This window comes from Hakea prostrata, chromosome 7, assembly GCF_041222555.1.
Source record: "Hakea prostrata isolate BN-2017 chromosome 7, UWA_Hpros_2, whole genome shotgun sequence".
NCBI classification, from domain to species: Eukaryota; Viridiplantae; Streptophyta; class Magnoliopsida; order Proteales; family Proteaceae; genus Hakea; species Hakea prostrata.
The window spans coordinates 53392149-53417479 of NC_142606.1; the positions used below are offsets into that span (position 1 = coordinate 53392149).

The 25331-nt window shown below is 39.3% G+C and overlaps 1 protein-coding gene across 1 annotated transcript; it reads right to left on the reverse strand.

Annotated features, from left to right (window-relative positions):
* Positions 1 to 12345: 12345 nt before the first annotated feature.
* On the reverse strand, positions 12346 to 13416 carry LOC149011373 (uncharacterized). Its single transcript, XM_089163622.1, has 2 exons — positions 12867 to 13416; positions 12346 to 12757 (listed from the first exon to the last, which is right to left on the reverse strand). Exons 1-2 carry the CDS (start codon positions 13145 to 13147, stop codon positions 12502 to 12504), a joined length of 537 nt encoding a protein of 178 aa, XP_089019748.1. The 5' UTR covers positions 13148 to 13416; the 3' UTR covers positions 12346 to 12501.
* Positions 13417 to 25331: the final 11915 nt, after the last annotated feature.

The window sequence follows — 25331 nt, forward strand, 5'->3', positions numbered from 1 at the left end:
TCACGGATGAGGATCTGATCGGGATAGCCACACCTCATGATGATGCAATCATCACCAAAATAAAGCTAGCCAACCGGGAAGTTCACCAAGTCTTGGTGGACACAGGCTCCTCGGTCGATTTACTATCATACGAGGCTTTCCGGAGGTTAAAACTGGCAGACGATATGCCAACCCTTTACACAACCCCTCTTTATGGATTCGCAGGATCCTCGGCCATCGCAAAAGGAACAATCCAACTTGACTTAAGGATCAGGATGCCCCCCGGGATACATTAGTTTGGGTCAATTTCATGGTGGTACGCGACTTATCCACATAACGTAATACTCGGGTGCCCAACATTGAACCTGTTAGAAGCAGTGGTCTCACTCAAACACATGAACTCAAGTTCCCGATAGAATCAAGGGTGGGACAACGCAAGTCCGACTAGTCCACGTCCTAGCAATGTTATGTCAACTACCTGAAGCAAAAACGTAGGTCCAAAGGTTCGGGAAGTGCGCTGACAATCGAGGTTCAAGACGACCGAGACGAGGACAATATGCAAAGAGTCGAGCCGATCAAGAAGTTAGAAAGGATCCAATTACACCCGAACAACCCTAAACGAGGGACGATGATTGGATCCTAACAGCTCGAGACCAAGAAGGAGTTGACCGAATTCTTGCGAGACAATGCAGACATCTTTGCACGGTCGGCAAATGACATGCCCGGGATTGACAGGAGGGTGGCTGAACACAAACTATGGATTCAAAAAGATGCAGTCCCGAACAAATCAGGGTTGAAACAGAGAAACTTGAGAGATTGGGCTTCATTGAACCGATCGAGTGCCCGACCTGGCTAGCAGACGTAGTGATGGTCAAAAAAGCAAATGGGAAGCAAAGGATGTGCACCAATTACACTGACCTCAACAAGGTATGCTCGAAGGACTGCTACCCACTACCAAGAATTGATCTACTCATCGACGCAACGGCCAAGCACGAAGTCCTCAGTTTCATGGATGCATATTCTGGGTATAACCAAATCCTCATGAACCGGAACGATGAAAGACATACCTCATTTATGACTGATCTGGAAAGCTATTTCTATCGAGTGATGCCATTCTATTTAAAGAATGCCAGCGCAACCTACCAGAGAGCCGTAAATAAAATTTTCAAAGAACAGATTGGGAGGAATATGGAGGTATAGGTCGAAAACATGCTCGTGAAAAGCTTGGCTCGAGCAAAACACCTGGCGAACTTGGAAGAAGCATTCAATGTACTACGTACCTACCATATGCGGCTGAACCCAGACAAATGTGAGTTTGGGGTGTCATATGGGAAATTCCTCGATTTTATGGTATCCCAAAGGGGGATTGAAGCAAATCCTGAGAAAATCAAAGCATGATAGATATGCAACCCCCTAAAACGATGAAGGATATCTAATTTCTAACCGAGAGAGTGGCCGCCCTAAACCGGATCATTTCCCGAGCTGGTGAAAAGTGCAACTCATTCTTCAAAGCACTCAAAGCCACATCAACTCAAGGGGAGAGCATTTGGACTGAAGAATGCCAACAGGCCTTCAAAGAGCTCAAGAAATCACTTGGGACAACCCCCATTTTGGCTCGGCCTGTAACCGGAGAAAATTTTACCCTCTACCTAGCCATATCACCGACCATAGTAAGCGTCGTCTTGGTCAAGGGAGAGACGACCCAAAAACCTACTCTACAATATGAGTCATGTGCTCATCGATGTGGAGACGAGATACCCAGATGTCGACAAACAAGCCTTGGCCCTGCTGCTAGCTTCACGCAAGCTAAGGCCCTATTTTTAGGCACACTTGATCGCTGGGTCGACCAACTTCTCGCTAAAAAAAATATTACAAAGACCGGATGTGGCCGGGAGAATGGTCAGATGGGCAGTGGAGCTCAGTGAATATCATATCCAATTCAGACCAAGGACGGCCATCAAGGCCAATAGGCTTGGATCCTGATCAACCCAGCGATACTGAGGATCTATGGTTACTACATGTACATGGTTCGAGCAATTGCTCGGGATCAGGGGTAGGTTTAACCCTGAAAAGCCCGGGAGGTTTCACAATTAGCTATGCACTAAGGTTCAACTTTGTAGCCTCCAACAATGAAGCTAAGTATGAAGCTATCACATCCACCCAGCCGGTACCCTACTTGGCATACCCAAGTGTGTGATCCACAGCCCCAAAGATCAAGTATCGAGGTAATCAACCTCCCACATAGACAATAATATAATCATGAACATAAATAATCAATGTACAAAGTATAATCCAAAAGATCCAAATAAGGAAAGAATAAATCATATATCATCAGAGTATGAAAGACAATCAAAATGTCTAGATCAATAAGTAAAGTGAGGTGGAATCCCACTCTACAACCAGCGGAAAGTAGATCGCAAGTCAAAAGAAAGATAACATCTGGTTCTAAGATAAGAAAGAAAGATATAACAAACTAAACTAAAGTCTATTCTACTTTATAGAGAATGTCTTCATAAACATAGACTTCATCAATGATGCTCAGACGTTCCCACTCCACAGTAGGGCTAATCCTGGTAACAAGTAAGACCACTTGAGGAATCCTTAATGTAATCTTCATGGTTGCCAGCACCTTGCGTGAAGTATGCCTCTTCAGTTTGCGCTTCCTCATATTGACCTTCATAGTCATCAGGACCTGTAGAGTAGTCTAACAAAAGACATTGTACAAAAAGGAGTGAGTTTCAATGAAACTCAGTAAGGCAGTTAATCCATAACAACATAAATAGCAGGATTTCAAAACAAAGTGAAATGCTATATGATATGAACACATGATGCAATATGATTCTAACTCTATGTATGTTGGTCTCTATTGGCAGACATGCTTTAAGTCATAGCACCGTACTTCTTTAGGAAGGTCTCATCACACAACGCCTTTTGGTAGTGGGTCCGGCATCCCTCGGGACATTCCATGGCTGGGGGTTAAGTCACCACTCTCTCACATCACCATTGGTCTAAGTACTGGCGCATGTCAGGGTCAAAGCCTAGCCAAATGCAAGTCTCCTACTTAGTTACATCAAGTCAGATCCAGATACGTCCATTCCTCGCCCCTGACGATCCTTTCCGATATCCTTCACACTAGAGTCCTCATAGTCCCTGACTACGGACTCATCAACCCTATAAGTCATCCACATATGGTAAATGGGAAGCTCTCACGTCCCCTCACGGGTTGGTTACCGGTCTTGAGAGCCCGTGAGCCCAAGTCTATCCATATGCAACCCTACCGATAAATGGCCCCCACAATGTGATTCCTGTCCTCTCATGGGTTGGTTACCGGTCTTGAGCGCCCATGAATCCCCATTGCTACCACGGGTCGTTCGGTCTCAATACCCCTCCGATTAGGGTCAGACATAATGGGACATCCTAGCCAAACACTATTAGACAACCCTAATAATGTCATCCAACAGTTTAGGAAGGTGTCCAAAGGGCATCTCCGGAAACATCCCATAATATTCCCGTAGTTGCCCAAGGACATAAGTGTCAAAAGGACACCCCCCCCTTTCCAAACCATACTTAATCATTCACAAACATAAATCCATCATGTCACATACATGGTAACTTCTTATATAGAAAGAAATTAATAACAACATACAACTTGCGTATAATTAGTAAGTAAATCATACATGAATCAATTTAGCATAAACAAGTAATGCTACTGTAATTCAAAGTAATTGCATCAGTAGTATATCAGTGTAAGAATCTAATTAAGGAAATAACTCAAAGATTCAAATATAGAAACTAGAACATGCAATATATGTAATTAAGGAAATAACCATCCTTACCTTATATAACTCGCAAAGGAATCTTAGGGAATCAAGTAAAACCTTGACTAAACTTGGGAAGAAAGTCCTAAACAAGTATATATAACATATTAGGAAAGATACCTAGAAGGAAAGATATCAAAACATCCAAAACAGACCAAATATGAGGTTGCTGTACTCATTGGTCGATTGAATTGGTCTACTGCCTCAGTTGACCAATGAGTCGACCAACAGAGACAGTGGCCTTCAAAAATCAGAGATTTTAGAATATAAAACCGAATTTGGTGGTTCAAAAGGGTACTAAACAAGGGGGAAACTACAATGGCAGTATACTAGTATACAGAGGACTTCAAAACACTAATCATATCAAGTCTTCAAGTTACAAATTAGGAAACAAAAAGTTACCATAATTAGATCAATCATTGTTATTGAAGAATTCATAGTAAAAATCATGGACAAGAACAATAGGATGATGGATCACTAATTGTGATAAAGAAATCATGAAAAGCATGCATAGATCTTCAAGAAAAATAGATCTAAGACTGAAGAACATCAATCTAAATAAGGAAAGAGAATGAATACAAGTTTTCCTTAAAAGGCGAGTGATGATCTTGATGAAGATCATCCACCAAGCTTTAGATCCTTAGGAAAAGAGAGGGAATGAGTAAAGAGATAGTTGCAACAGAAATACAACATCATCTCTACTGTCCTCAATCAGAAAAGGGAATAAAAATAATGGAGAATCAAAGATGAAACATAGAAGAGGATAATCACATACCTTTTTGTGTAAAAGCATGAGATTTGACGAAGATCCGTCAAGAAAATCACCAAGGATGTAAGGGAGATGACTTGTAGAGGGCTCTGGTACGTTCCAAAGAGTTTGGAGGCAGAAAATACAAAGTAGACTCGAGATTGGACTTAAATAAATCAAGCAAAGACCTAATCAGCAAAATCAGATCTCATTGTCGATTGATTGGTTGACTGGCCCAGTCGACCAATGAGTCGACCAATTAGGACAACAAGTCCAAAACAGGGAAATGAAGGCTCAGATCAAATCCAAACATAAAGGGGTTTTGCACACACATTAAGTGACTTACCAAGTAGGTAGAAATGCCTTCGAACCAAGCCAGAGAGTACTCCAAGTCTATCAACTAATTCCATCATCATCAAGGTGCAGTTTCCATAAATGGAACACTGACATCAACTCTCATGGATTCTAAGCCAGCCACCAAATCTTCCACTGGAATGGCCCATAACTGACTTCTTGCTTTACTTCGGGTTGTCGGACCTACAAACAACAGTGTTTCCGGGTCAAGGTTAGGGCTAGGTTTCACAGAAGCTGTCTTGGCCAGCCTACGAGTCGCCCGAGCTTTAAGAGCGCAAGACTTGGAAATCAGAAGTGACTCCCAGTTGGTTGTAAACCAAATCAAAGGAAAGTATAGCGTGAAGGACGATCGGAAGGGAAAATACCTCACGAAGGTCAAGCAATACCAGAAAGAATTTGATCGAGTAATTTTCAAACAAATACCCCGAAAGGAAAATGAAGAGGCCAACGAACTATCCCGACTCTCCACGGCCAAGTACAAAAACCTAGATTCGGCAGTTTAAATAGAAGAGTTGTACTCCCCGAGCATACAGGAGATCGAAATCTTGGAGATTGAGCAGGAGCCCGACTAGATGAGTCCGATAATATCTTACCTAATGGATAACAAACTCCCGACCGATCAAAAAGAGTCCAGAAGAATCAAGAGCCGGGCGGCGAGATTCACCATTTTGGACGATCAATTATATAAGTGATCCTTCTTCGAACCCCTACTGAAGTGTATCGGACCGTCCCAAGCAAAATACGCAATGGCAGAGGTCCATGAAGGAATATGCGGCGCCCATATGGGCGGGAAAGCACTAGCATAAAAAATCTTAAGGTCGGGGCTTTATTGGCCAACCATGCAACAGGACACCCTCAAATACGTCTGTAAATGTGAGCAATGCCAAAAACACGCCACTGTCCTAAGAGGGCCAGCGATGCCTCTTTTCCCGATCTTATGCCTAACCCCCTTTGCCATGTGGGGGATGGACTTAGTTGGGAAGTTTCCATAAGCCTCAAGGGGTCAGGAATATCTCATCGTAGCCATTGATTACTTTACAAAGTGGGTCGAAGTAGAACCCTTAGCTTTCATCACAGAAAAAAATGGAAATTTTCTTTGAAGAAAAGATCATTTACCGGTTCGGGATACCTTGAATTTTGGTAACCGACAATAACAAGCAATTCGAAGGCACCGGGTTCAAAAGGTTTTGCGAAAGTATCACATTGAACACCATTATTCCTCGGTCGTTTACTCGCAGAGTAACGGACAAGTAGAAGTTACAAACCAAACTTTGTTGGACGGGATAAAGAAAAGATTAGAAGAAAGCCGAACCATATGGGCCAAAGAGCTCCGGGCGTCCTATGGTCATACTAAACTACGGTTCGGACTCCCACCGGGGAAACACCATTCCGCTTGACTTATGGAACCGAAGCCCTGGCCCCGGTTGAAGTATTGGTTGGGTTTGTTAGATACTAGTCCTATGCCAAGATAGAGAATGAACAAGAACTGAGAACCAACCTTGACTTCCTACAAGAGACCTATGAAATGGCTCATCACGAAACCCAGTGGTACTAGAAAAGAGTAGCACAACATTATAACTCCCGAGTGAAGACCCGAAGACGTAGGTCGGGAGATCTCGTACTATGAAGAACCAGGGCCTCAAACCCAAGGAATCAGGGAAAGCTAAGCCCGACTTGGGAAGGTCCTTACATTGTTGACAAGGAGGCCAAACCGAGAGTATACTCCCTGAAAGAGCCGGAAATAGGGAAACTAATTAATTGGTCGTGGAACTCCACCAACCTGAGGAAATTCTACCAGTAGTTTGTAGTTCTTTCAGAAATAAAAACTTTTGTCTCGGGTAATCTCACCAGGTATCTCACAAACATTTTTGCACGTCTTGAGGACTTAACGTACAGACATGTACTTCACCCCGGTCACATATTTTTGCACCTCTCTTGAGGACTTTACGTATAACACCCCAGACGCTTCTGTCCCAGTTACACAACTTTGGGCCTCTCTTGAGGACTTCCCAGGTCAATCCCGGTTACATAACTTTGCGCCTCTCTTGAGGACTTCCCGGGTTAATCCCGGTTACACAACTTCGCACCTCTCTTGAGGACTTCCCAGGTTAATCCTGATGATACACTCTTGCACCTCTCTTGAGGACTCACCAAGTTACATCCCAACTACATATCTCGCACCTCTTGGGTTAAGAACAACCAAAGAATAAATTGAAGCACAATACTCAGGAGCATGCAAGTTACAAAATACTTGTCAAAATTTCATTCACAGAAAAGGGTTGGGGTACATCTTTTTGAATCCATAACTTGTGTTCAGCTACAATAGCTTGGGACATAAGAACTACATGTCCGACTACAACAATTCAGGACATAGAAACTATGAAAAGATAAGTACAAAATGGCTCAAGACCCACACGTGTCCTGTAATTGATATACCACAGCATCTTCAAGCTCTTCAACATCGAATCCATCTCCTAGATGTTGTAATTGATATATTGAACGTCTTCGAACTCTTCAACATCGACATTGTTCCTCTGCTTTGATGCTTCAGTCAACCCTCTTAGATTGACTCAAGGAAGATCCTACCTCAACAATCTGGTCGGTCAGCAAGCCATCATTTCACACATTAGTGTCAACAACGGTGTCGCTCGAGGATCCACCGCCCTCGGCCTGAGGTTTGTTAGCAGGAGCTACATCAGCATCTTCCTCGAGAGAAGGAAGGTCTATAAAGTCAGTAGGATCAGGAAGCTCCAAGTCGGGGAGCTCAAGAAGGCCTTCAGGACAAGGAATTTGGAGCTCATCATAAACCTTCGGGTCAAGGATCCGGTGCAGCTTCCCCACATCTGGGAAAGACGTCTATTGTAGGGCAAGCTTGAAGGTGTGATCCCTTCCCCTCCTAAAAGCTGACGCCGAGAGAGCCAACTTCAGATCCTTGAACTGAGGAGTCTCAAAATATTCCTCCAGCACCTTCCTCCTCATAGCCTCGAAAGTACCCTCGAGGGAATTAGCCTTCAGCTCCTCATCCATCTTCCTCAATCCCTCATTCTTTTCCAACTCAGCATCTAGAAGAGTATTAGCATTATCAAGCGACCTTCCCAAGTTTCTTCTTAAGAGATCTACTCTTCTCCTTATACTTCCCCCAGCTTTTGATGAGCTCAGTCTTCTCCTTTTGCGGAGATGTTGTTCCCCCCCCCCCCCAAGCTACCTCAAGCTCCCTCTTGGCTTGATGAGAACTATGATTGGCCTGCTGGAAAAGCTCCTAGGAGAGTTTCAACTCCTCCGACTGACAACGAGCCCCATTGATAACCTCCGCAAAGCAATGGGCAAGCCCGGCCAAGTACCTGAGGCAGTAAGTGGAACAGTTAGAACATGCATACTAAATGAAAGTGATTATGCATTTACCTGTAAGCATCAGGGAAAAACACTTCCCCCAAGGAATTCCTCATAAAACTCCCGATCGTATGGGAGGGTGGAACTCTCAACCCAACGCTAAGATACAGCCAGGTCCGTAAAGACTGAGTCCTGATTGGTTAAGTCCCACTGGGGAGTGAAGACACCCGAGGACCCAACATGGGAATCGGGTTCGTGAATCTTCACCCTCTTAGCCGGGGTGGCTCAAGGAGGATTCCCAGCCGGGACAACCCCACCCTCGGGGCCACAGAAGTGTCTTTCCTCTTAGGGCTTCTCACATGCCCAACAACCGCAATGGAAGGTTTAGCTGCGGCAGCAAGAGCAGAAGTAGGCTTTGATTTTGACGCCAGTTTCCTGGCTCGAGCAAAAGATATGGCCCCGCTGGTAGTGGCCATCAGGTCATCAAGAGGGACTTCCTTTGACACTGAAAAACAAAGAAAAATGATCAGGTTAGAGAACAGATGAACATGATGCACAGGGGGCTCCCACAACTGCAAGACAGGCACATATTCTATGGAATATAGCAAACGCGTCCCCTTCAACCCAATTGATCTGCCCGACGATATCCTCTTCCTCGGGATCAAGACCAAATGGGAGATTCAACTGGTCATCCTCCTCCTTCGTCCTCTATTGGAAATCAGTAATGAAGGGCTCAGGAGAAGGAGGACGAAAAAAGAAATTAAACTCCCTCCACTTTTTAGTAGTGGACAGGAGAGAATCCTTCTTAAACAAAATTCCCTCAAAACTCAAGGGCCGAAGACGGCCTCTTGGCCAGGAAATACCAACCCCGCTGGGTATGGGGATGGAGCATGAAAAAAGTATGAAATACTCTGAAGGTCGGAACAATGCCCAAATTATAGCAAAAGCCACTAAATCTGATGATGTTACGCCAACTATTCGGGTTGAGATTGGCCGAGCTGAGAGAAAAATGATTTAAGACATCTACAAAAAGAGAATGAAGAGGTAGACGTAACCCCCCAATGAAGGCAACATAATACAACGGGTAAAAGCCCCTCGAGGGACTATTCACCCGATCACCTTCACTCGGGAGACGAACTTCGTACCCATCAGGAATGTGAAAGTATGTAAGAAATTTGCTAAGGTCAAACAATTAAGAAAACACGGGTAGAACTCAGGACCTGAGGTCCCCAGCACAAAATCCACATGCCTAGGCGTCCACGGCTTGACTTGAGCCTAGGCCAAAGCACGGGCGTCTAACTTTTTTCTATCAAACTTATGAGGGACGGGACCACAAAACCCAATCGGGTGCTGGAATGGAGGATGGGAATAGAAACCCTAGACTGGGAAGGACTGGCTTGAGAAGAGGACATAGACCTCACACGGGAAGAAAAACCCGACGGATCAGCATGGAAAGGAACACCATGGGCAAAAACAGAAAGAGTGGCAAACCCATCCTCAGAACCAGAATCTTCCCGAGAAACAACGTCAAGACCCTCATCATCCGGGATAGAGGACGGGCTCGCCTTTCACCCGACATGGCATAGGAGCGCGCTAACCCAATGAACTCAAAAACCTTCGGATCATCATCAACAGGGCTTTCACTCGAGAAGCGACCAGATGCATTTTCCAAAAATTGCTCGTGCAAGTCTTTCAGACGATCTCTTGTGAGGTTAACAGCTCCCGTCTAGTCACTGTCACCCTCACTAGCATAGCCCTCTTGGGCGAGATGTTTTTTTTTTTCTAGATCCTTGGGCACAATGACATTAGGTGTAAATCTAAAACCACTCCTCGGAAGCATGATCGGGGAAAAACTTACTGATCAAGAAAAGAGAACTGAAGGCGAAAACCGGTCGGGAGCTTGATCAAGAGCAATGAAAGCAATGTGATCACAAACAACAATGGAAAGGGGTATTTATACTTCCGAAAGAGGGGGAGATGGCTTAGATTGAACAGCCAAAAAGCAACGAGATCAACGGTCCAGGTTGCAAGACGTTTGAGCTTCCCGAAAATGTCATTATGACCAACCACCCTAACAAATGACGTGGCGACACCAGACTGGGGCTAACGCCTGGGGAAACTCAACCGTCAAAGCCGATAATTCAAGTCGAGAATAAAAGGAAAACACATTGCTGCAACCCAGGTCTTAGCACTTGCTATCCTGTCCGACGATGTCAACCATCGCACGGGCTAGGGGGCTAGTGATACAGGAAGAATGTACCCGACTAGATCATGACCCAACCCGAGTAACCCGAGCCAGCTATACAATCGGGACACAAGTTACAATCATGCACCATATATAGAAGGTCCCGTCCATGCTTGGAGCAGTATGGAAATGCTATCATAAACAAAAGGTCAACTCCAAAGACTGTTGGGCGAGGTAGTCGTCGAGAGTCACCCACATATTATTTAACAGAGAGTCACCCCTCCAGTAAGACACGAACACTTTCTTAGCAAATTCCTGTGTAGCACTTGCATGGGATCTTAATCTGATCACCGACTGACTTAGCTATCGGAGGTGGTTACCCAACATCCTAGCTGGCCCACGTCTAACCTTTCTTGCAGGTTTCATCGACGTAGTATCCGGAAAGACACTCGGGAGTTAGCCCGGCTGAGTTGGAACCTTGATCGGATCTGAGATGCAATAGGTCCTATAGTGACTTGAACCCTTGCTAAAGACCAAAGAACTTGATATACGGTTTTTTTGGGGGGGGGGGGGGTGAGGGTCCATTTGGTATGCTTCTATTTCGAAACACATGTATTTCTCTCGAATTTTTTTCTTCTTCTTTTCTTTCTATCTTTGTGCTAAAATAACGTTTTTGAGTTATAAATAATGTTTGGAAAAACATATTCTTAAATTGCTTCCAAGAGCAGAGGTAGAAGACAACGGAGATTTGCGAGTATACGTTCTTCTTTTTGTTTGAACTTGGACAAAAAATTTTAAGAAGCATCATATTGAAGTCAATTTTTTCATGGAAAAGAGGTTTGGAAATCAATGAAACTAGGATTTTTGTGTTCCCCAAATCTTGTTTTTGACACAAAAGAGAAGAAGACCAATCTGTACACAAAAGAGAAGAAGACCAATCTGTTTCTATTCCCCCCCCCCCCCTCTTTTTTTGTGTAATAGACCAATTTGTTTCATTTGCACATAAAAAAATGTTGATATACGCAAATAGATTTCATTTTCTGTTTCATTAATACAGAAAAATAACAATAAAAAGAAGTCTTGTCCCAACTAAATAGGGTCAACATCATGGATTCTTACCTTCTGATCAATTCTGTTTGATGTCATACTAAATATAAGGCTTAAGTTATGCATATCATTTCTCACCACTTCTCTTATTATTTTAGATTTCCGCCTAACTTTTCTAGTTCCTTCAATATAGATCATATCACTTTTCCGTATATATGCATTTACAGTATTTCATAAAAACATGACAGTGCCTCCTCAAACAATTTTCTCCTAACTTATCACTCATAAACCTATTCCGAGACCAACTTTAATAATGATAATTTTTTATCTTATCTTTCCTAATTTTGACATCCATCCAAATAAATATTACAATAATTCATTATCTTTATCTTTCCTACTTAAAGTTACAATCATTCATTATCTTATCTTTTCTACTTTTGAAATTTATTCAACAGTAACCAAATCATTCATTATCTTATCTTTTCTACTTTTGAAATTTATTCAACAGTAACCATTCGTTCAAAGAAAGTTGCCAATCCAGAACCTGAACTCAATTCTCTTGCAACAGTAATAATGCAGGAATTAGGTTCACTTAGCCATGAATGCTTTGGAAATCAATGATCTCAAGATTTCCTGTAAAGTAATTCGACAAGAAAATGTGTTTATATTGAGTGGGATATGAATTAATAATTAGAAGTCTCCTCTGAATATATAAACTCCTTCTACAGGATTAGTTGAAACCCACAAGGCAGGGACAACTTGGTTATCCGAAAAAATTAGTGATGATGTAAGATTTAAATGAAATAAATTCTCTATCAAAACTGGGTCTCCCTTGTTATTTAGATTATATGCCCAGATCAACCTCAGATGCAAAAAGGGAGAAACAAAAAAAAGAATTTGTCTATTAAAGCTTCCATTTCAGTTTGGGTTGTAAATCAAACATCACATTAAAATTTGTGAAACAAATCTGGAAACAAATCAATACTTTTCAGCTTGCTAATTGTGTACAAATTTAATTTTCAAATTTAGAGAAATATAAATTACTGATTTGCTTTGCAGTCATTCGTTTGTACAGGGATTGGAGGCTTAAAACTGCCTCTGAGGCTACTTCTTCTACCTAATGTTGGAGCTGAACCCCTTGAAGTTTTCTTTGATATGATAGCCTTAGGACTACATGATGGCTTCATTCTCTTTCTGCAAGGAGTCACTCGTTTTGCTAAATCTTCTAAGCAACTCACACTTGATAGACATGTAAAAGATTGGGCTTTTCCCTGATAAAATTTTGAAAGCCCTCTTCTGCAAATGCATAAAAGTATAAATTTAGGTCAAACCAAACTTCAGAATATCCCAGAAACCCAAAAAGAATTGATGATTCAAACACTGATGGTAATATAGGATTACTTACTTGATGGGCAGATGAGCCATGAGATCTGATAATTCAAATAATGGTCCATTTGAAAGCTCTGGTGGTGAAGAAGAGGCATCTTCTGTTAAATCTGAACAAGAAGAAGATGTAAAAGAACTAGCTGCTGAATCTTCTTCAAATGAAGATATATCAGACCCAGAATCACAAACATCATCTTCAACCTCCATGCCGAGCCATGGGTCTTGTTCCACAGCTTTTGCAGCAGAAACAACTGGTTTTGAGAATGAATCTCTGAAACTTCTCTTTGCACCTTCACCCATTTGAGATCAACAAACCCTTGAGACTTAAAATGAATCCACAGGAAAGAAGGAGAGGAGAGGAGAGAAGAGACGTTTGATTGGAAGATCAAATATATAGCAAGACGAACCCGTTAAGGATTTGACCAAATGGGAGTTTAATTGTTTATTCAGAAGAAGGAAGAATATGTATATATAAATTAGAAGATGATGAAGCTTGAAGGGAATAAAGATTGATTTCCTTAGAGGTTGTTTTTATAATGGTTTGCTGTTTGAGATGATCTCTATCTATTTTTCTTAGACAAGAAGGAGAGAAGAGATTCGAGATTATCAATAATTTATTGTTGAATTTCTTATTCTATTAAATTTGAACGTTAAAAGGAAATTGGATAAGGTCAAGTTGTTTGAACACATCCACAAGGATCCTAGTCATCATCTCTTGAATTGATAACCATACTCTCTATCAAATAAAAAGACTTTTTTTTTTCTCTCTCTTCTTACTCTCTTTCAAGTTTTAATATTTTTGGCACGCGTTGAACCATATCTCTTTCTTCCAATAAAAAGTCAAGAAAAACCCTTTTTTGTTTAATGGGTTGAAGGGATAGAATACAACTTACGTCCATGGTTTTAAAGCTCACGGTATCCATTAGGTAATGGCTAGTAGTGATCGCGAGTTTGGCTTCAGTGCTGTGCAATAATTTCGTAATACTTTATTGCCTAAGGTCCAATCGTAAAATGATGTTTTATTTTTTGTTTTGAATTTCAAGTGTTGTAGTCCAAAAAGTTTTAAAAAAAGGGTGCTACTTATCACTCTATATTGGATGTGTATGTGGGCCATGTGGCACATGGTAACAAAGTTTGTTTGGGTGCTGCGCAATAATTACACAATTTACGGTCAAGATTAAAGCTTGTCGTTGAGACGAAAATTTAACCACTTGTTTGGCAGTTATACTTTACCAAAGATAAATTCATTTAGGCAAAATGAGGTGAAACAATCGGTCAAGATGAAAAAGTTTTGATTTGAACCATAGACTATACGATACCATGGCAGCACCAAAGCAATTCTATATGGTGACACAATTTCTTTTATATTAAAGTAGTAAAATCAATGTCTTTGGTAGGGGTGGAGTCTAGATGATAGACATTAAAAGAAGAAAAAAACTTCAATCAAGATAATTAAATATTGATATTTCATACATGAAAAGAGTGCTCAGCGGAGGAGGGGAGACTCTAAAAAATTGGGGAGCGGGGGAGGAAAATTTCAAAAAATCAGAGGGACCATGATTCTCCTACCCTAGGGCAACACCGCCCTTAGTCTCAAGTTTGAGCTTTCATTCCTCCATTCATTTTCCCCCTCCCCTTAGAAGAGTCCAGATCAGCTCCCGTACACTTTTAAACTATACATTAAGAAATCAGATCCATATCAGACTCTTTAATAGTTTTACATTTTCAATATTTATATGAACCCTACAACTATGTATGTTCAAAAATATTAAGGGAGCACATTATCCTTCTTAGTGGAAAAGTCATCTAAGATTAAAAAAAAAAAAAACCTACCCTTCCATGTACTGTTTTTGCTGTTCAAGTAATCATTATCAACATGGATTTAGTGACCATTTTGATATTTATCTGTAGACAACATAAAATATATTTGTATCATCTTAGGTATTGATATATTTTTTTTTGGATAATTAATATAGGTGGGGCTTCGCTCCTGGCCCTGAGAGAATTCGAACTCTGACTTCTTATGTGGAAACGTTGGTCTTTTGTCAACTGAGTCACCCCTTGGGGTTTTATTTTTTTTTTGTATTGATATTTCGTGTCGATTGGTGTCGGTATAGTTGATTTGATTTGATTTGATAACTGCTGATGTTTTTAATAATCAATTTGATATTAATTTTAAACTCAATCCCCGGATAGATAGAAAATCAATATCTCCATGCCCCTTGGGGCTAGGAATAATTTAATATCATGTAAAATTGCTTATTCCAAAATAAGAAAAGAAAGAAATAAAATTATATCTTCAACATAGAGCTTGGCCGACACCATATCGTTGTACTAAAACTAAGGTTTAAAGTATATAAATTAATATTATATTGGTCAAGTAATTTTAAGAGAAGTATTGTATCATATTGAACATTGCTTATATAGTAGTATTCAAGATATTTTAATGAAATCTAATCTGTGTTTAAAAAATATATATATATTTTAATGAAATCTAATATATATATATATATATATATATATATATATATATATATATATATATATATATATATATATATTTTTTTTGATATGTATTGTATGAGTTGAATCTAATATAAAATACATAATTGTACAGTATTATGGAATACTTTAAATTTTAAATATAAATAACAGGAAAACAGTCGAAGCATCAATTTACTAAAAAAAAAGAATTTTACCGAAAAAAAATAAAAACAAATTTATAAATCGTATTAAAAAAAAAATAAATATTGATAATAGAGACCGAAGATAAGAGATAAAATTGGAAAAGATATAGGATTAGCTTTGGAATAGACCGGAGAGGTCTTATCGTGATAATAATCTCAACATTATCCCTTTCTATTCTTTGGGCGAAATTAGATTATCTCATTTTTCTTGTGTAAAAATTATTCATTTCTTTTTTTCTCTCTCTCTCTCTCTTTCTTTCTTTTTCTTCTTCTTTCCTTTTCTTTTTTCCTTTTTTTTTTTGGTAATCCTTTTTTAAAACATAAAAATAATATTATGAATAACCAACACCACACACCTAATTACTTATTGTACCAGTAAGGATGGTGATCTAGTGGTCTCAAGCTTACTCTCCAACAGTTTGGTAGTTCTTATATTTTAGGTTCAAATCTCCTTTGCTCTTCTGTTTCTTGTAGTGAGCAGTTATGTCCTCTTTAGTTTAGGCATGAGATCACTATTGATTTTTGTAGATTATACTAGGCTTCTTGTGGGATTACTAGTGCTTACGCTAGTAATGCTTGCATAGGTTAAATTCGAAAGTTTGAACATTTCAAGGTCGTGACTATTGCTCCCCTCTTATGTTTACAAAAAAAAAAAATAATAATAAAAATAAATACTTTTGTATTACTCTTTGTTTCCACATAATCTATTTATGCATAGTAAATCCAAAATACTTGTACGCATGCCAAAATATTTTTTCAATATTAGAAGATTATAGAAACTTCTTCTTAAGCATATGAAAAATGAGGAAAGTTTTTATGCAAGGCACAAGGTTTGACTCAAAAAAATTGATGGAGGATATTTTGTTTTTGGGGGAAGATTTTCCTAAAATACTGATTTTGATATTTTTTTTTATCAAATAAGTTGTTTTTAAAAAAGTTTTCTCTAACGGATTTTATTTTTGAAAAGAATTATCAAATCCCTAATTTAGTGCCTAATTCTTTTGTCTAATCAATATTTTACTCTGAATCATCAAAATTCGACTATTTTATAGACGAATGTGTGTTGTGCCCTATTGGAGTAGTTTCCAGGCCTTGTTAGGTGATGGTGTGCCTTATTCCTTGCTAACTTGTGTCTTTTTTTTTTAGCTATGAGCCTTTCTTACGACTTACTGAATCATTAGTACATCGATCGGCATGGGGACTTCGATCAATCCTCGGGGTAGCTTTTTATCGGGGATTTTTTCCTTTTTTCTTTTTTGATCTAAGGTTCATTTCGCCAACTTATTTATATCTCAACTACACCATTAGAGTAGTTTTTTTATATGTAATTTAAAGAGAAAATTACATTTACACCTCTATAATTTATTCTATTATGTTTGCATCCTTTATATTTTGAATTATAACAACCGAATCCGTACTATTTGAATAAATTAAGTGATGAGTCAACATATATTATATTTTCAAAATTCCTATTATCACCCATCTTTATTTATTTATTTATTTTTTGGTTGCCAACTCCGGTTTCCAAGGCTTTGCCCTGACTAATCCGGTGTTCAACCCGGGTCGCACACTTGGCTGTGGTGGGTGAGTCTCCCAGTGGGGATTTTTTGCATCCACAATGTTTCAATACTGGAACCTTGCTTAAGCGGATCAAGCTGCTTACCACTTTGACCAACCCCCGTTGGTTCACCCATCTTTATTTAAAAAGGAAAAATGTAAAATTTTTATTATTTTATTCAATTTATTATAATCTTATTATTTTACCCAAAGAAACTCTTTTACTAAGCATTTTCTTAAAAAGTCTCCTTAAAAAAGTTGATTCACTTTAAAAGTTTGTTTATTTTTATGTATATTTTTATTTTTTTAAATGTATATCAAGACTTAAGTTAAATATATCTTTTTATATTTTTAGATACAGGTAGACGTTTGTAACAAAATAAATTCTAAGGGGTATAAAAGTAATTAATTACAAACACAGTGGGTGTCTATATAGTTTGCTCTAATTTAAATATAGAGTAGGGCTGTAAATGTAATTGGAAAACATAAAAGGCATAACACCAATAAAATGTGGACCTTTTCTACCTTTTACTTGCAACTTCAAACAACACCAGCCAGGCTACTTTTTTGGTGAACCACACCGGCCAATCTCATTCTTTAATTTCTTCATTAGAATAAAAAAGAAAGAAAGCTGATTTCAATATATATATATATATAATGTTGTTTTGTAGAAATCACTGTCATATCAACGTATAGAGTACCAACTGGAACTGAGTTTTTTCCTTGGTTATTTAAATAGGTCATTCTACAAAAAATGATAAAAAAAAAAAAAAAAAAATTAGTATATTAAAACTCTAAAAGATGACTATAACTCTTTTGATGAAAGAAATGAAGCTACTTTTGGTTTTTGTGTGTTTCAAAAGCATATTAAAAATCAACAACATATATTTCCTAAATAATAATTGAATTGAAGATTTTCTTATGAGGAGAATTTATGTCAATGGCCACACTTGGGCTGCGTTTGTTTGCAAAGATGGGTGGGAAAAAAAAATGTAGGCCCCATGTGTAGCATGAGGAAGAAGGAAAGAAAAGGAAAGTGTGGAAAAATATTAATTGTGGGTCTCACATTTTATTTTTTCACAAAGTCCGTGCACATTTTGTAGAGTTTTGAAAAGGCTTGAGGTGAAAATTTTGAATTGCCACCTCAAACTACCAAACAATGTACACTTTTAGGATTTAAAAGAAAAGTAGGAAAATTTTGTTTTTTTAAAGAATTTTCCCACCCCACCTTTATTCCAGCAAACAAACGCAGCCCAAGGCTATAGGTGATATGATCCACGCTATAAGGATCTATGCCTTCATGGAAGGACACGATGGACCTACATGGACAACACCGCATAGCCACCACAACGGTTTCAAAGGTTTGGAAGGAGCTCTGCTTACCTAAATGAGTATACTTGATAGAGGATAAGGAATTTTAGTTGTTATACTATGATTAGTTTCCCAATGATTGCCCAAATCATCATCAATCCCTACGTGTAATGGTAAATGCCAGACGATGTATAAAGTGGAACAAAAAATCATATGTTTCGAATCTTAGGAACAATCACACAACAAAAGAAAAAAATATTAAACATAGTGGCACATAAGATTTTACGTGTGAAACTTACAAGGGAAAGAGAACTCATGACTGCCTACAATTTACTAATTTCAACGATCTCGAAAATCTGTTCCAAAGTGAGGAGAGTTACATATTTATATAAAACAACCCTAAAGCAAGATATAATCAACATCAAACATATCTCAGGGTAATTTGGGCTGTCAAATGAAGACTCTGAATGTAATTTAGTCATCAAAATTTTTTTTTCGCACAAAGCGAGCCTCAACCCTCGTAAACTCGGCCTTCACTCGTTTTGTAGGGAACTCCTCTTGCTCTATGAGCTTTGTTCCCCACAAGGGACTGCCGCCCCTACAACCCCCTGCAGTCACGCAAAATCAAGCCCACATGCATAACACCCTAATAAGGGTAGTGAGAATTATTATCCCCAATCCCCTATCTCATCTTCTTCTTCCTACCCCCTCCTTCTCTATTATGTTAAGTAAATTTTGTCTAAGATTACAACAATTGGTCTGACTTATCGAATCAATGGCGGAATGAACCAGCAATCGACACCTTGATGAGGCTGCCAACCAGTTGAGGCAACTACCGCCATTCATGGAAAATAGTTAATTTCGTTCGAGGTGTAGTCACAGAGCATAAAGAAACTCTAATCGAGCTAGTCCTTTGATTGATGGCAATGGACAAAAAGTTTGAACAAGCACTAAGCCAAGTGGTTGAGCAGCAAATGTAATCCTCTGCTACTCTAGAAACGTCTTCTTCACATTCGTTTGGCATGATACATGCCAAGAACTATGCAGTTGGACTTCCCAAGATTTGACGGAACTAATCCAGAAGGGTGGATATTCAAGGCAGAGCACTTCTTTGAATATCACTCCACCAAGGACAATCAGAAGCTTATTAGTGTCAGCCTTCCACATGGATGGTGCTATGCTCCAGTAGTTTAGGTGGATGCAAAATGCCCACAAAGGCACCAGATGTGCGAATTGGGCCTTCTCCTTTCGAAGCAAGAGTTGCTTACCAAATTAACACAAACTGCTATTGTGGTTGAGTATCAAACTTAGTTTGAGGAGTTGGCTAATAGAGAAACATGATTACCTACCTCCTTCCTAATCAATTGCTTCATATTGGGTCTGAAACTAGAGATACGCCATGAAGTCATGGCATTTCAACCCCTAAACATGGTGAGTATTTGTTAGCCTAGCATGGTTGTAAGAAAGTAAATTGCAGGATAATAAGAAAGGACCTATGCAAGCCATTCCAATATCTTCTCATCCACCATTACTTCCCACTCCAACAACAAAACCTATTGTTGTTGCCGCCATCGGCGCCATTGATTCTGATCAAGTGGCTAACTCCAACAGAATTCCAGCAATGGAAAGAAAAATTAAAGGATTATATTATAATTGCGAGGAGAAGTATTTGTCGAACCACAAGTATGAAAAATAATCTATTGATTCTCTCCCAATTGGTTGGATCATAGGTGCGATGATTTACTTCACGGGCGAGGTCTCTGGTTCAAGTCTAGGATGGCCCATTTGCTCAAGGGAAAAGAATAGTAAAAGTAGGCAATTGTTTCTCTTAGAATACGATGATAGAGGACCACATATGGGAGGTGAATCATCACCAGAAGGAGAAATGGAGGTAGAGCCTGTGAAATACCTCACTAACCCTAACCCGAAAATCTATGTTGTAGGTCCAAAGACCCGAAGTCAAGGAAGAAGACAGCTGTGGACCCTCTCATTGAACCCATTGGGTCTGACCTAGAACCAATGGAAGTTGATAATGAAGATCCTATTATGGAAACCCTGAATGACTTTGATAGAAGGTGTAGCTTGAATGAAAATGGACTTGGGAGGTGGACATTGAGTACAATGTTGACACCTTCGGAAGGTCCTACACACAATTAGGTATGACCCTTTCTTTGGAAGAGGACCCAAGTGGAGTTTATGGCTTTAAAAGATGAAAATTCAGCATTTGACCAAAATGCACTGCCTTGGTCGATTGCCTTGGTTGCCCCACGAGACCAAGCCAAGCAACCAAAGCTGGTGCAAGACAGAATTGTCACTTTTAGGAAAATTCGGTTTTCGGAGCCTTATATATTCAAACTTCGATCTAATTTGTATCACTTTGCCTCTTAGCTGTTGGAGAATGTGAGAAGAACCCTAGAGCTTCCTCCTCATGGCCAAGGTTGATTCCAAGCGTTCGTGTGAGATTCCTCCATTGAATCATCTTCTATAAGGTTAGTATTCGATTCTATTATCTATCGATATATTCTCTCTACTATTTTAACCCATTGATTTGATTGTGAGCAAGGTCAATGTAATGACCTAATCTCAGATCCTCATAGTCTTAGAGTGTATCCCATTCACTCTTTTCTTTTCATGGAAGACATAGTGTGATTTCAGTGTTTAACCTAGCATGATAACCATGATCTATTCTACTTGTGTTGTTTGATTTCTAATCTATGTTAGATCTATTCCTAGGTTGTTTTCTAATTATGATCTTTTGATTTCTGATCTCTAGAGTGAATCTCCATTCACTCTAGTCTTTTTGTGAGAATCCGTAGATCAAACCTATTAGGTGATTTATTAGATCTTCACTCCAATGACCATGTTTGATGTTTAGATCTTCATAGATAGTCTCCTTATGTTATTTCAGAATTTTCCTATTAATTTTGGAGTGTTCTGATGTCGAACGATGAGTTTCTGACCAAACTTGGAGTTTTTTGTCAGTACAATGCAGGCTTGGTCGCTTGCCTTGGTTCCTTGGTGGCCCCAAACAACCAAGCCCAAGCGACCAAGGGAGCCAGGACAGCAACCTTGCTCTGTTTTGTCTCCATTTCGTCTCCAATCATTAGGGTTTGTTCCTTATGTTCTATACTTGTTTGTTTAGGGTTGTTTTGGTGATTTTGGACTTACCCTCTAACCTCTTTCTTCAGAGTTCACGAATTGATATAAGGTGAGTATGTTCACTCACAATTGACATCCTTACATTCTATACTATGTTGGATCTTGTATGCATGTGATAGCTACTATCTTAGAATTCTTTTCTATATTGTTTTACTTCTGTAATTCTAGAATATGTTTCATTATGTTAATTTGCATACTTGTATCATTATGATTGGATGGAATGGATTGTGATGTGATATATGGAATCATATTGTGATGTGTTTGCCTAGGTTGTAATTGTGGAATGGGGGAATGCCCTTTTGGCATTTCTGTCATTGGACACCAGTAGAGGTGGTATGGAACGCATTCCTATGGTGCCCTTTGGCGCTTTTCGTAACTATTGGTTGACATACCTAGGTTTTGTCTATGAATGTTTGGCTAGGAAATCCTATCATATTTGACCCTATCGGAAGGGGTATTGAGGCCGAGTGACCGGTGGCAAGAATGGGGATTTGTGACCGCTCAAGACCGGTAGCCAACCCGTAAGAGGACACAAATCACATTGTGGGGGTCATTCATTGGTAGGGACACACATAATAAACCAAGGTTTGTGGGCGCCCAAGAGTGCGAGAAGCATAAGGGGACACGAGAGCTTCCGTTTATTATATGTGGATGACCAATAGGGTTAAGAATCTACGTAGCTGAGAAGGAGACGATGACTCTAGGGAGGGAGGTACCGGAATGGGACTGCCTAGGCACGGAAGGGAGGCTATCATATTGGAACGGATTGTCTAGTGCACGGAAAGGAGGTATCTAACTCTGAGTAGATGTGACTCAGTAAATGACTTACATTGGGCTAGGTATAACATTAACATGTGCCATTACTCATACCAATGGTGGAGTTAGCGAGGGGTGACTTAAACCCCAACCATAGAAAGTCTGAGAAGGATGCCCTGACCCAACTACTGCGAAGAACCCAAGATACCAAGAAGGTTGAGGGAAGAGTGATTGAGACTACCTAGAGGAGTATGGTGATTTATCTTAATGCGTGTCTGCCATTAGAGACTAGAATCTATAGAGTTAGAGGCATACTTGCATCATTGTTTCACATCATTTGCATTCATACCTTGTTCTTGTTCTTAAAATTGTGATAATTGTTAATTGTCATTGAACTGCTTGCTTAATTTTTTTGAGCTCACCCTTAGGGGAACATGTTTTCTTTAGATTGTTGTAGGTACAGGTGATTGCAAGATCCCAAACTATGAGGCTACGATGTGTGACTCATATGGTTTTCAAGATACTGGCGATTACGAACATCACGGTGAAGCATACCCGTGTGATGACGGAGCGTACTAGAATTAGCCAGATCTTGAAGCTTGAGTGTCCCATGCTGGAGTCAGTGACATATGAGTCTAGATGTTGTTTGATGGACATAGATACTCATTACGTTTAGTTTTAGAACAATTTTTAGTTTTCTTTATTAATTTTAGTTGTAATACTCTAGAGATTCAATCTACCTTCCGCATTGATTTTAGAGTTTATTTCCGCTATACTCTATACTCTGATTTTGTTTTATTCCGCACTCTAATATTCTTTTGTGATCCTTCTGAGATCCATACTTGATTGTTTCTTAATTTACTTTAATACAATGATTTGTTCTTGCTCTTGATTATATTATTGTGCTATGTGGGTATATGATTGCCCTAAACTTGATCTCATGGGTTGGTTACCGATCTATAGATCTCGGGTAAGGGCTAAAGGCATTCCTCTCGAATTATCACCATAGTTGGGGTTTAGGTCACCACTCGCTCACCACACCATTGGCTGAATACTAGTATGTGTTAGGGATGTACCTGGCATAACGCAAGTCAACTACTTAGTCACATCAACCTAGGTTCCAATACCTCCCCTCATGCATCTCACACTCTTGGTTCAATATCCTCCCCTACTAGAGTCAACGTATCCAATGAGTGAAACCCCACCTAACCCTAACCTGAGGACCCGGTTTGTTTTGGATGAAGAAGTGATTTGATTCATGTTTGACTTGGAAGATGGACCTTGAGTTCAGTGTTGATATCTTTGGAAGGACCTATGAAGTTAGATTTGACCTTTCCCTAAGTTGGTTGAGGACCCAAGTGTTGGTTTTGACCCTAGAGATCTAAAATTCAGCAAGTTGACAAAGGGGGACTACTTGGTCAATCCTTCCTTGGTCGATACCATCGACCAAGCACCAGCAACCAAAGCAGCTCTAGAAATAGAATTGTTTTAATTTTGGAAGTTTTGGATTCTGGATCTCTATATATATGCAACCTCGGTCTAAATCTAAATATTTTGCCTCTTAACTGTTGGAAAATGTGGGAAGAACCCTAGAGCCTCCTCCTTAAGCCAAGGAAGATCCCCAAGCATTCAACCAAGGTTCTTACTTTGATTTCTATACTACAAGGTAAGTTTTCAATCTTATTCTTCTCTGATCTGTTCTCTCTACTGTATCCTTTTGTTGTTTTGATTGTGAGGAAGTATTAGACTACTATAATGACCCAACCTCTGGTCTTCTTAGTCTTAGAGTGAATCCCCATTCACTCTATGTTTTCCTTGAAGTCATATGGTGATTTTCTATGTTTTTGACCTAGCATTGATGACATGATTTACTCTTACTGTAGTTTCCTATTCTAATCTATGTTAGATTTGTTTCTAAGTTGTTTTCTATGCACGATCTACTATTTCTATCCTTTTGAATGAATCCCCATTCATTCTAGCCTTTCCGTGTGAATCTGCGGTCTCCGTGGTTTTAGCCTAATTGGTATTGTATTAGAATTCTTTTCCGATGGCCTTGTTTGATGTTTAGACCATCATAGATAGTCTTAGTATGTTGATTTAGAGTTTTCCTGTTAATTTCGGAGTGTTCCAATGTGTTTCGAATAGTTTCCGACCAAAGTTGAGGTTTATGTTCGTACACTTTTGTTTGGTCAATCCTGCTTGGTCAATACCATCGACCAAGGGACCATGGACCAAGCATGTTGCTGACAACAGATTTCCCTATTTTGTCTCCATTTCGTCTCTGATCTTTTGGATTTGTTTCTTATATTCTATACATGTTTCTTTAAGGTTGTTTAGGTGATTTTGGAATTGTTCCCTGATCTCTCACTTGAAGGTTATAAAGTTGGATTCAAGGTGAGTACGTTCACTCACAATATGCATATTTACATGCCTTAATATGTTATGACTTAAATGCATGAGTTAGCTACTGTGGTTTCACTTTCTTTACATTATATTACTTCGATAATTACAGTAGGTTATTCATGTTGTGATCTACATACTGAAATTGATTATGAATGATGTGAATGTGAATTGGACTTGATTGTAATATGTATGGAATCATGATGTAATATGATTGCCTAGGTTGTGGTTGTGGAATGGGGAATGCCCCTTTGGGGTTTCTGTCTTTGGACACCAGTAGAGGTGCTATGTCACACCCCACCCGTCGGTCTCGGTTACCCGCCCGACAACCTGTGGGTGCGATCCAAGGTTTTAGTCTATCAACAATATTTAAAACAAATAAAGATAATCAAGAGAAAAGACTATTCAATAACTGAATTAAATGAATTACAGGAGTCCAAAATACTCCAATCTCAATAAATAAAGGAAAGAAATAATGAATAAAATGGATAAAGGTATCAGCGGAAGTAAACAAAAAGGTTATATCAATTTCTTCCCAGTTTCCTTTTCTAAATCTAAAAATGTTTTTCATGGATCTCAAGGTAAGGTGTTCTCCAATTCAACTCTATTCGCCG

Bases quoted from the DNA above. Each gene is read 5' to 3' on its own strand.
- LOC149011373 (XM_089163622.1), bottom strand. From the start codon at position 13,147: ATGGGTGAAGGTGCAAAGAGAAGTTTCAGAGATTCATTCTCAAAACCA. The intron at 12,758-12,866 runs GTAAGTAATCCT...ATGCATTTGCAG, and splicing joins ATGGCTCATCTGCCCATCAA to AAGAGGGCTTTCAAAATTTT.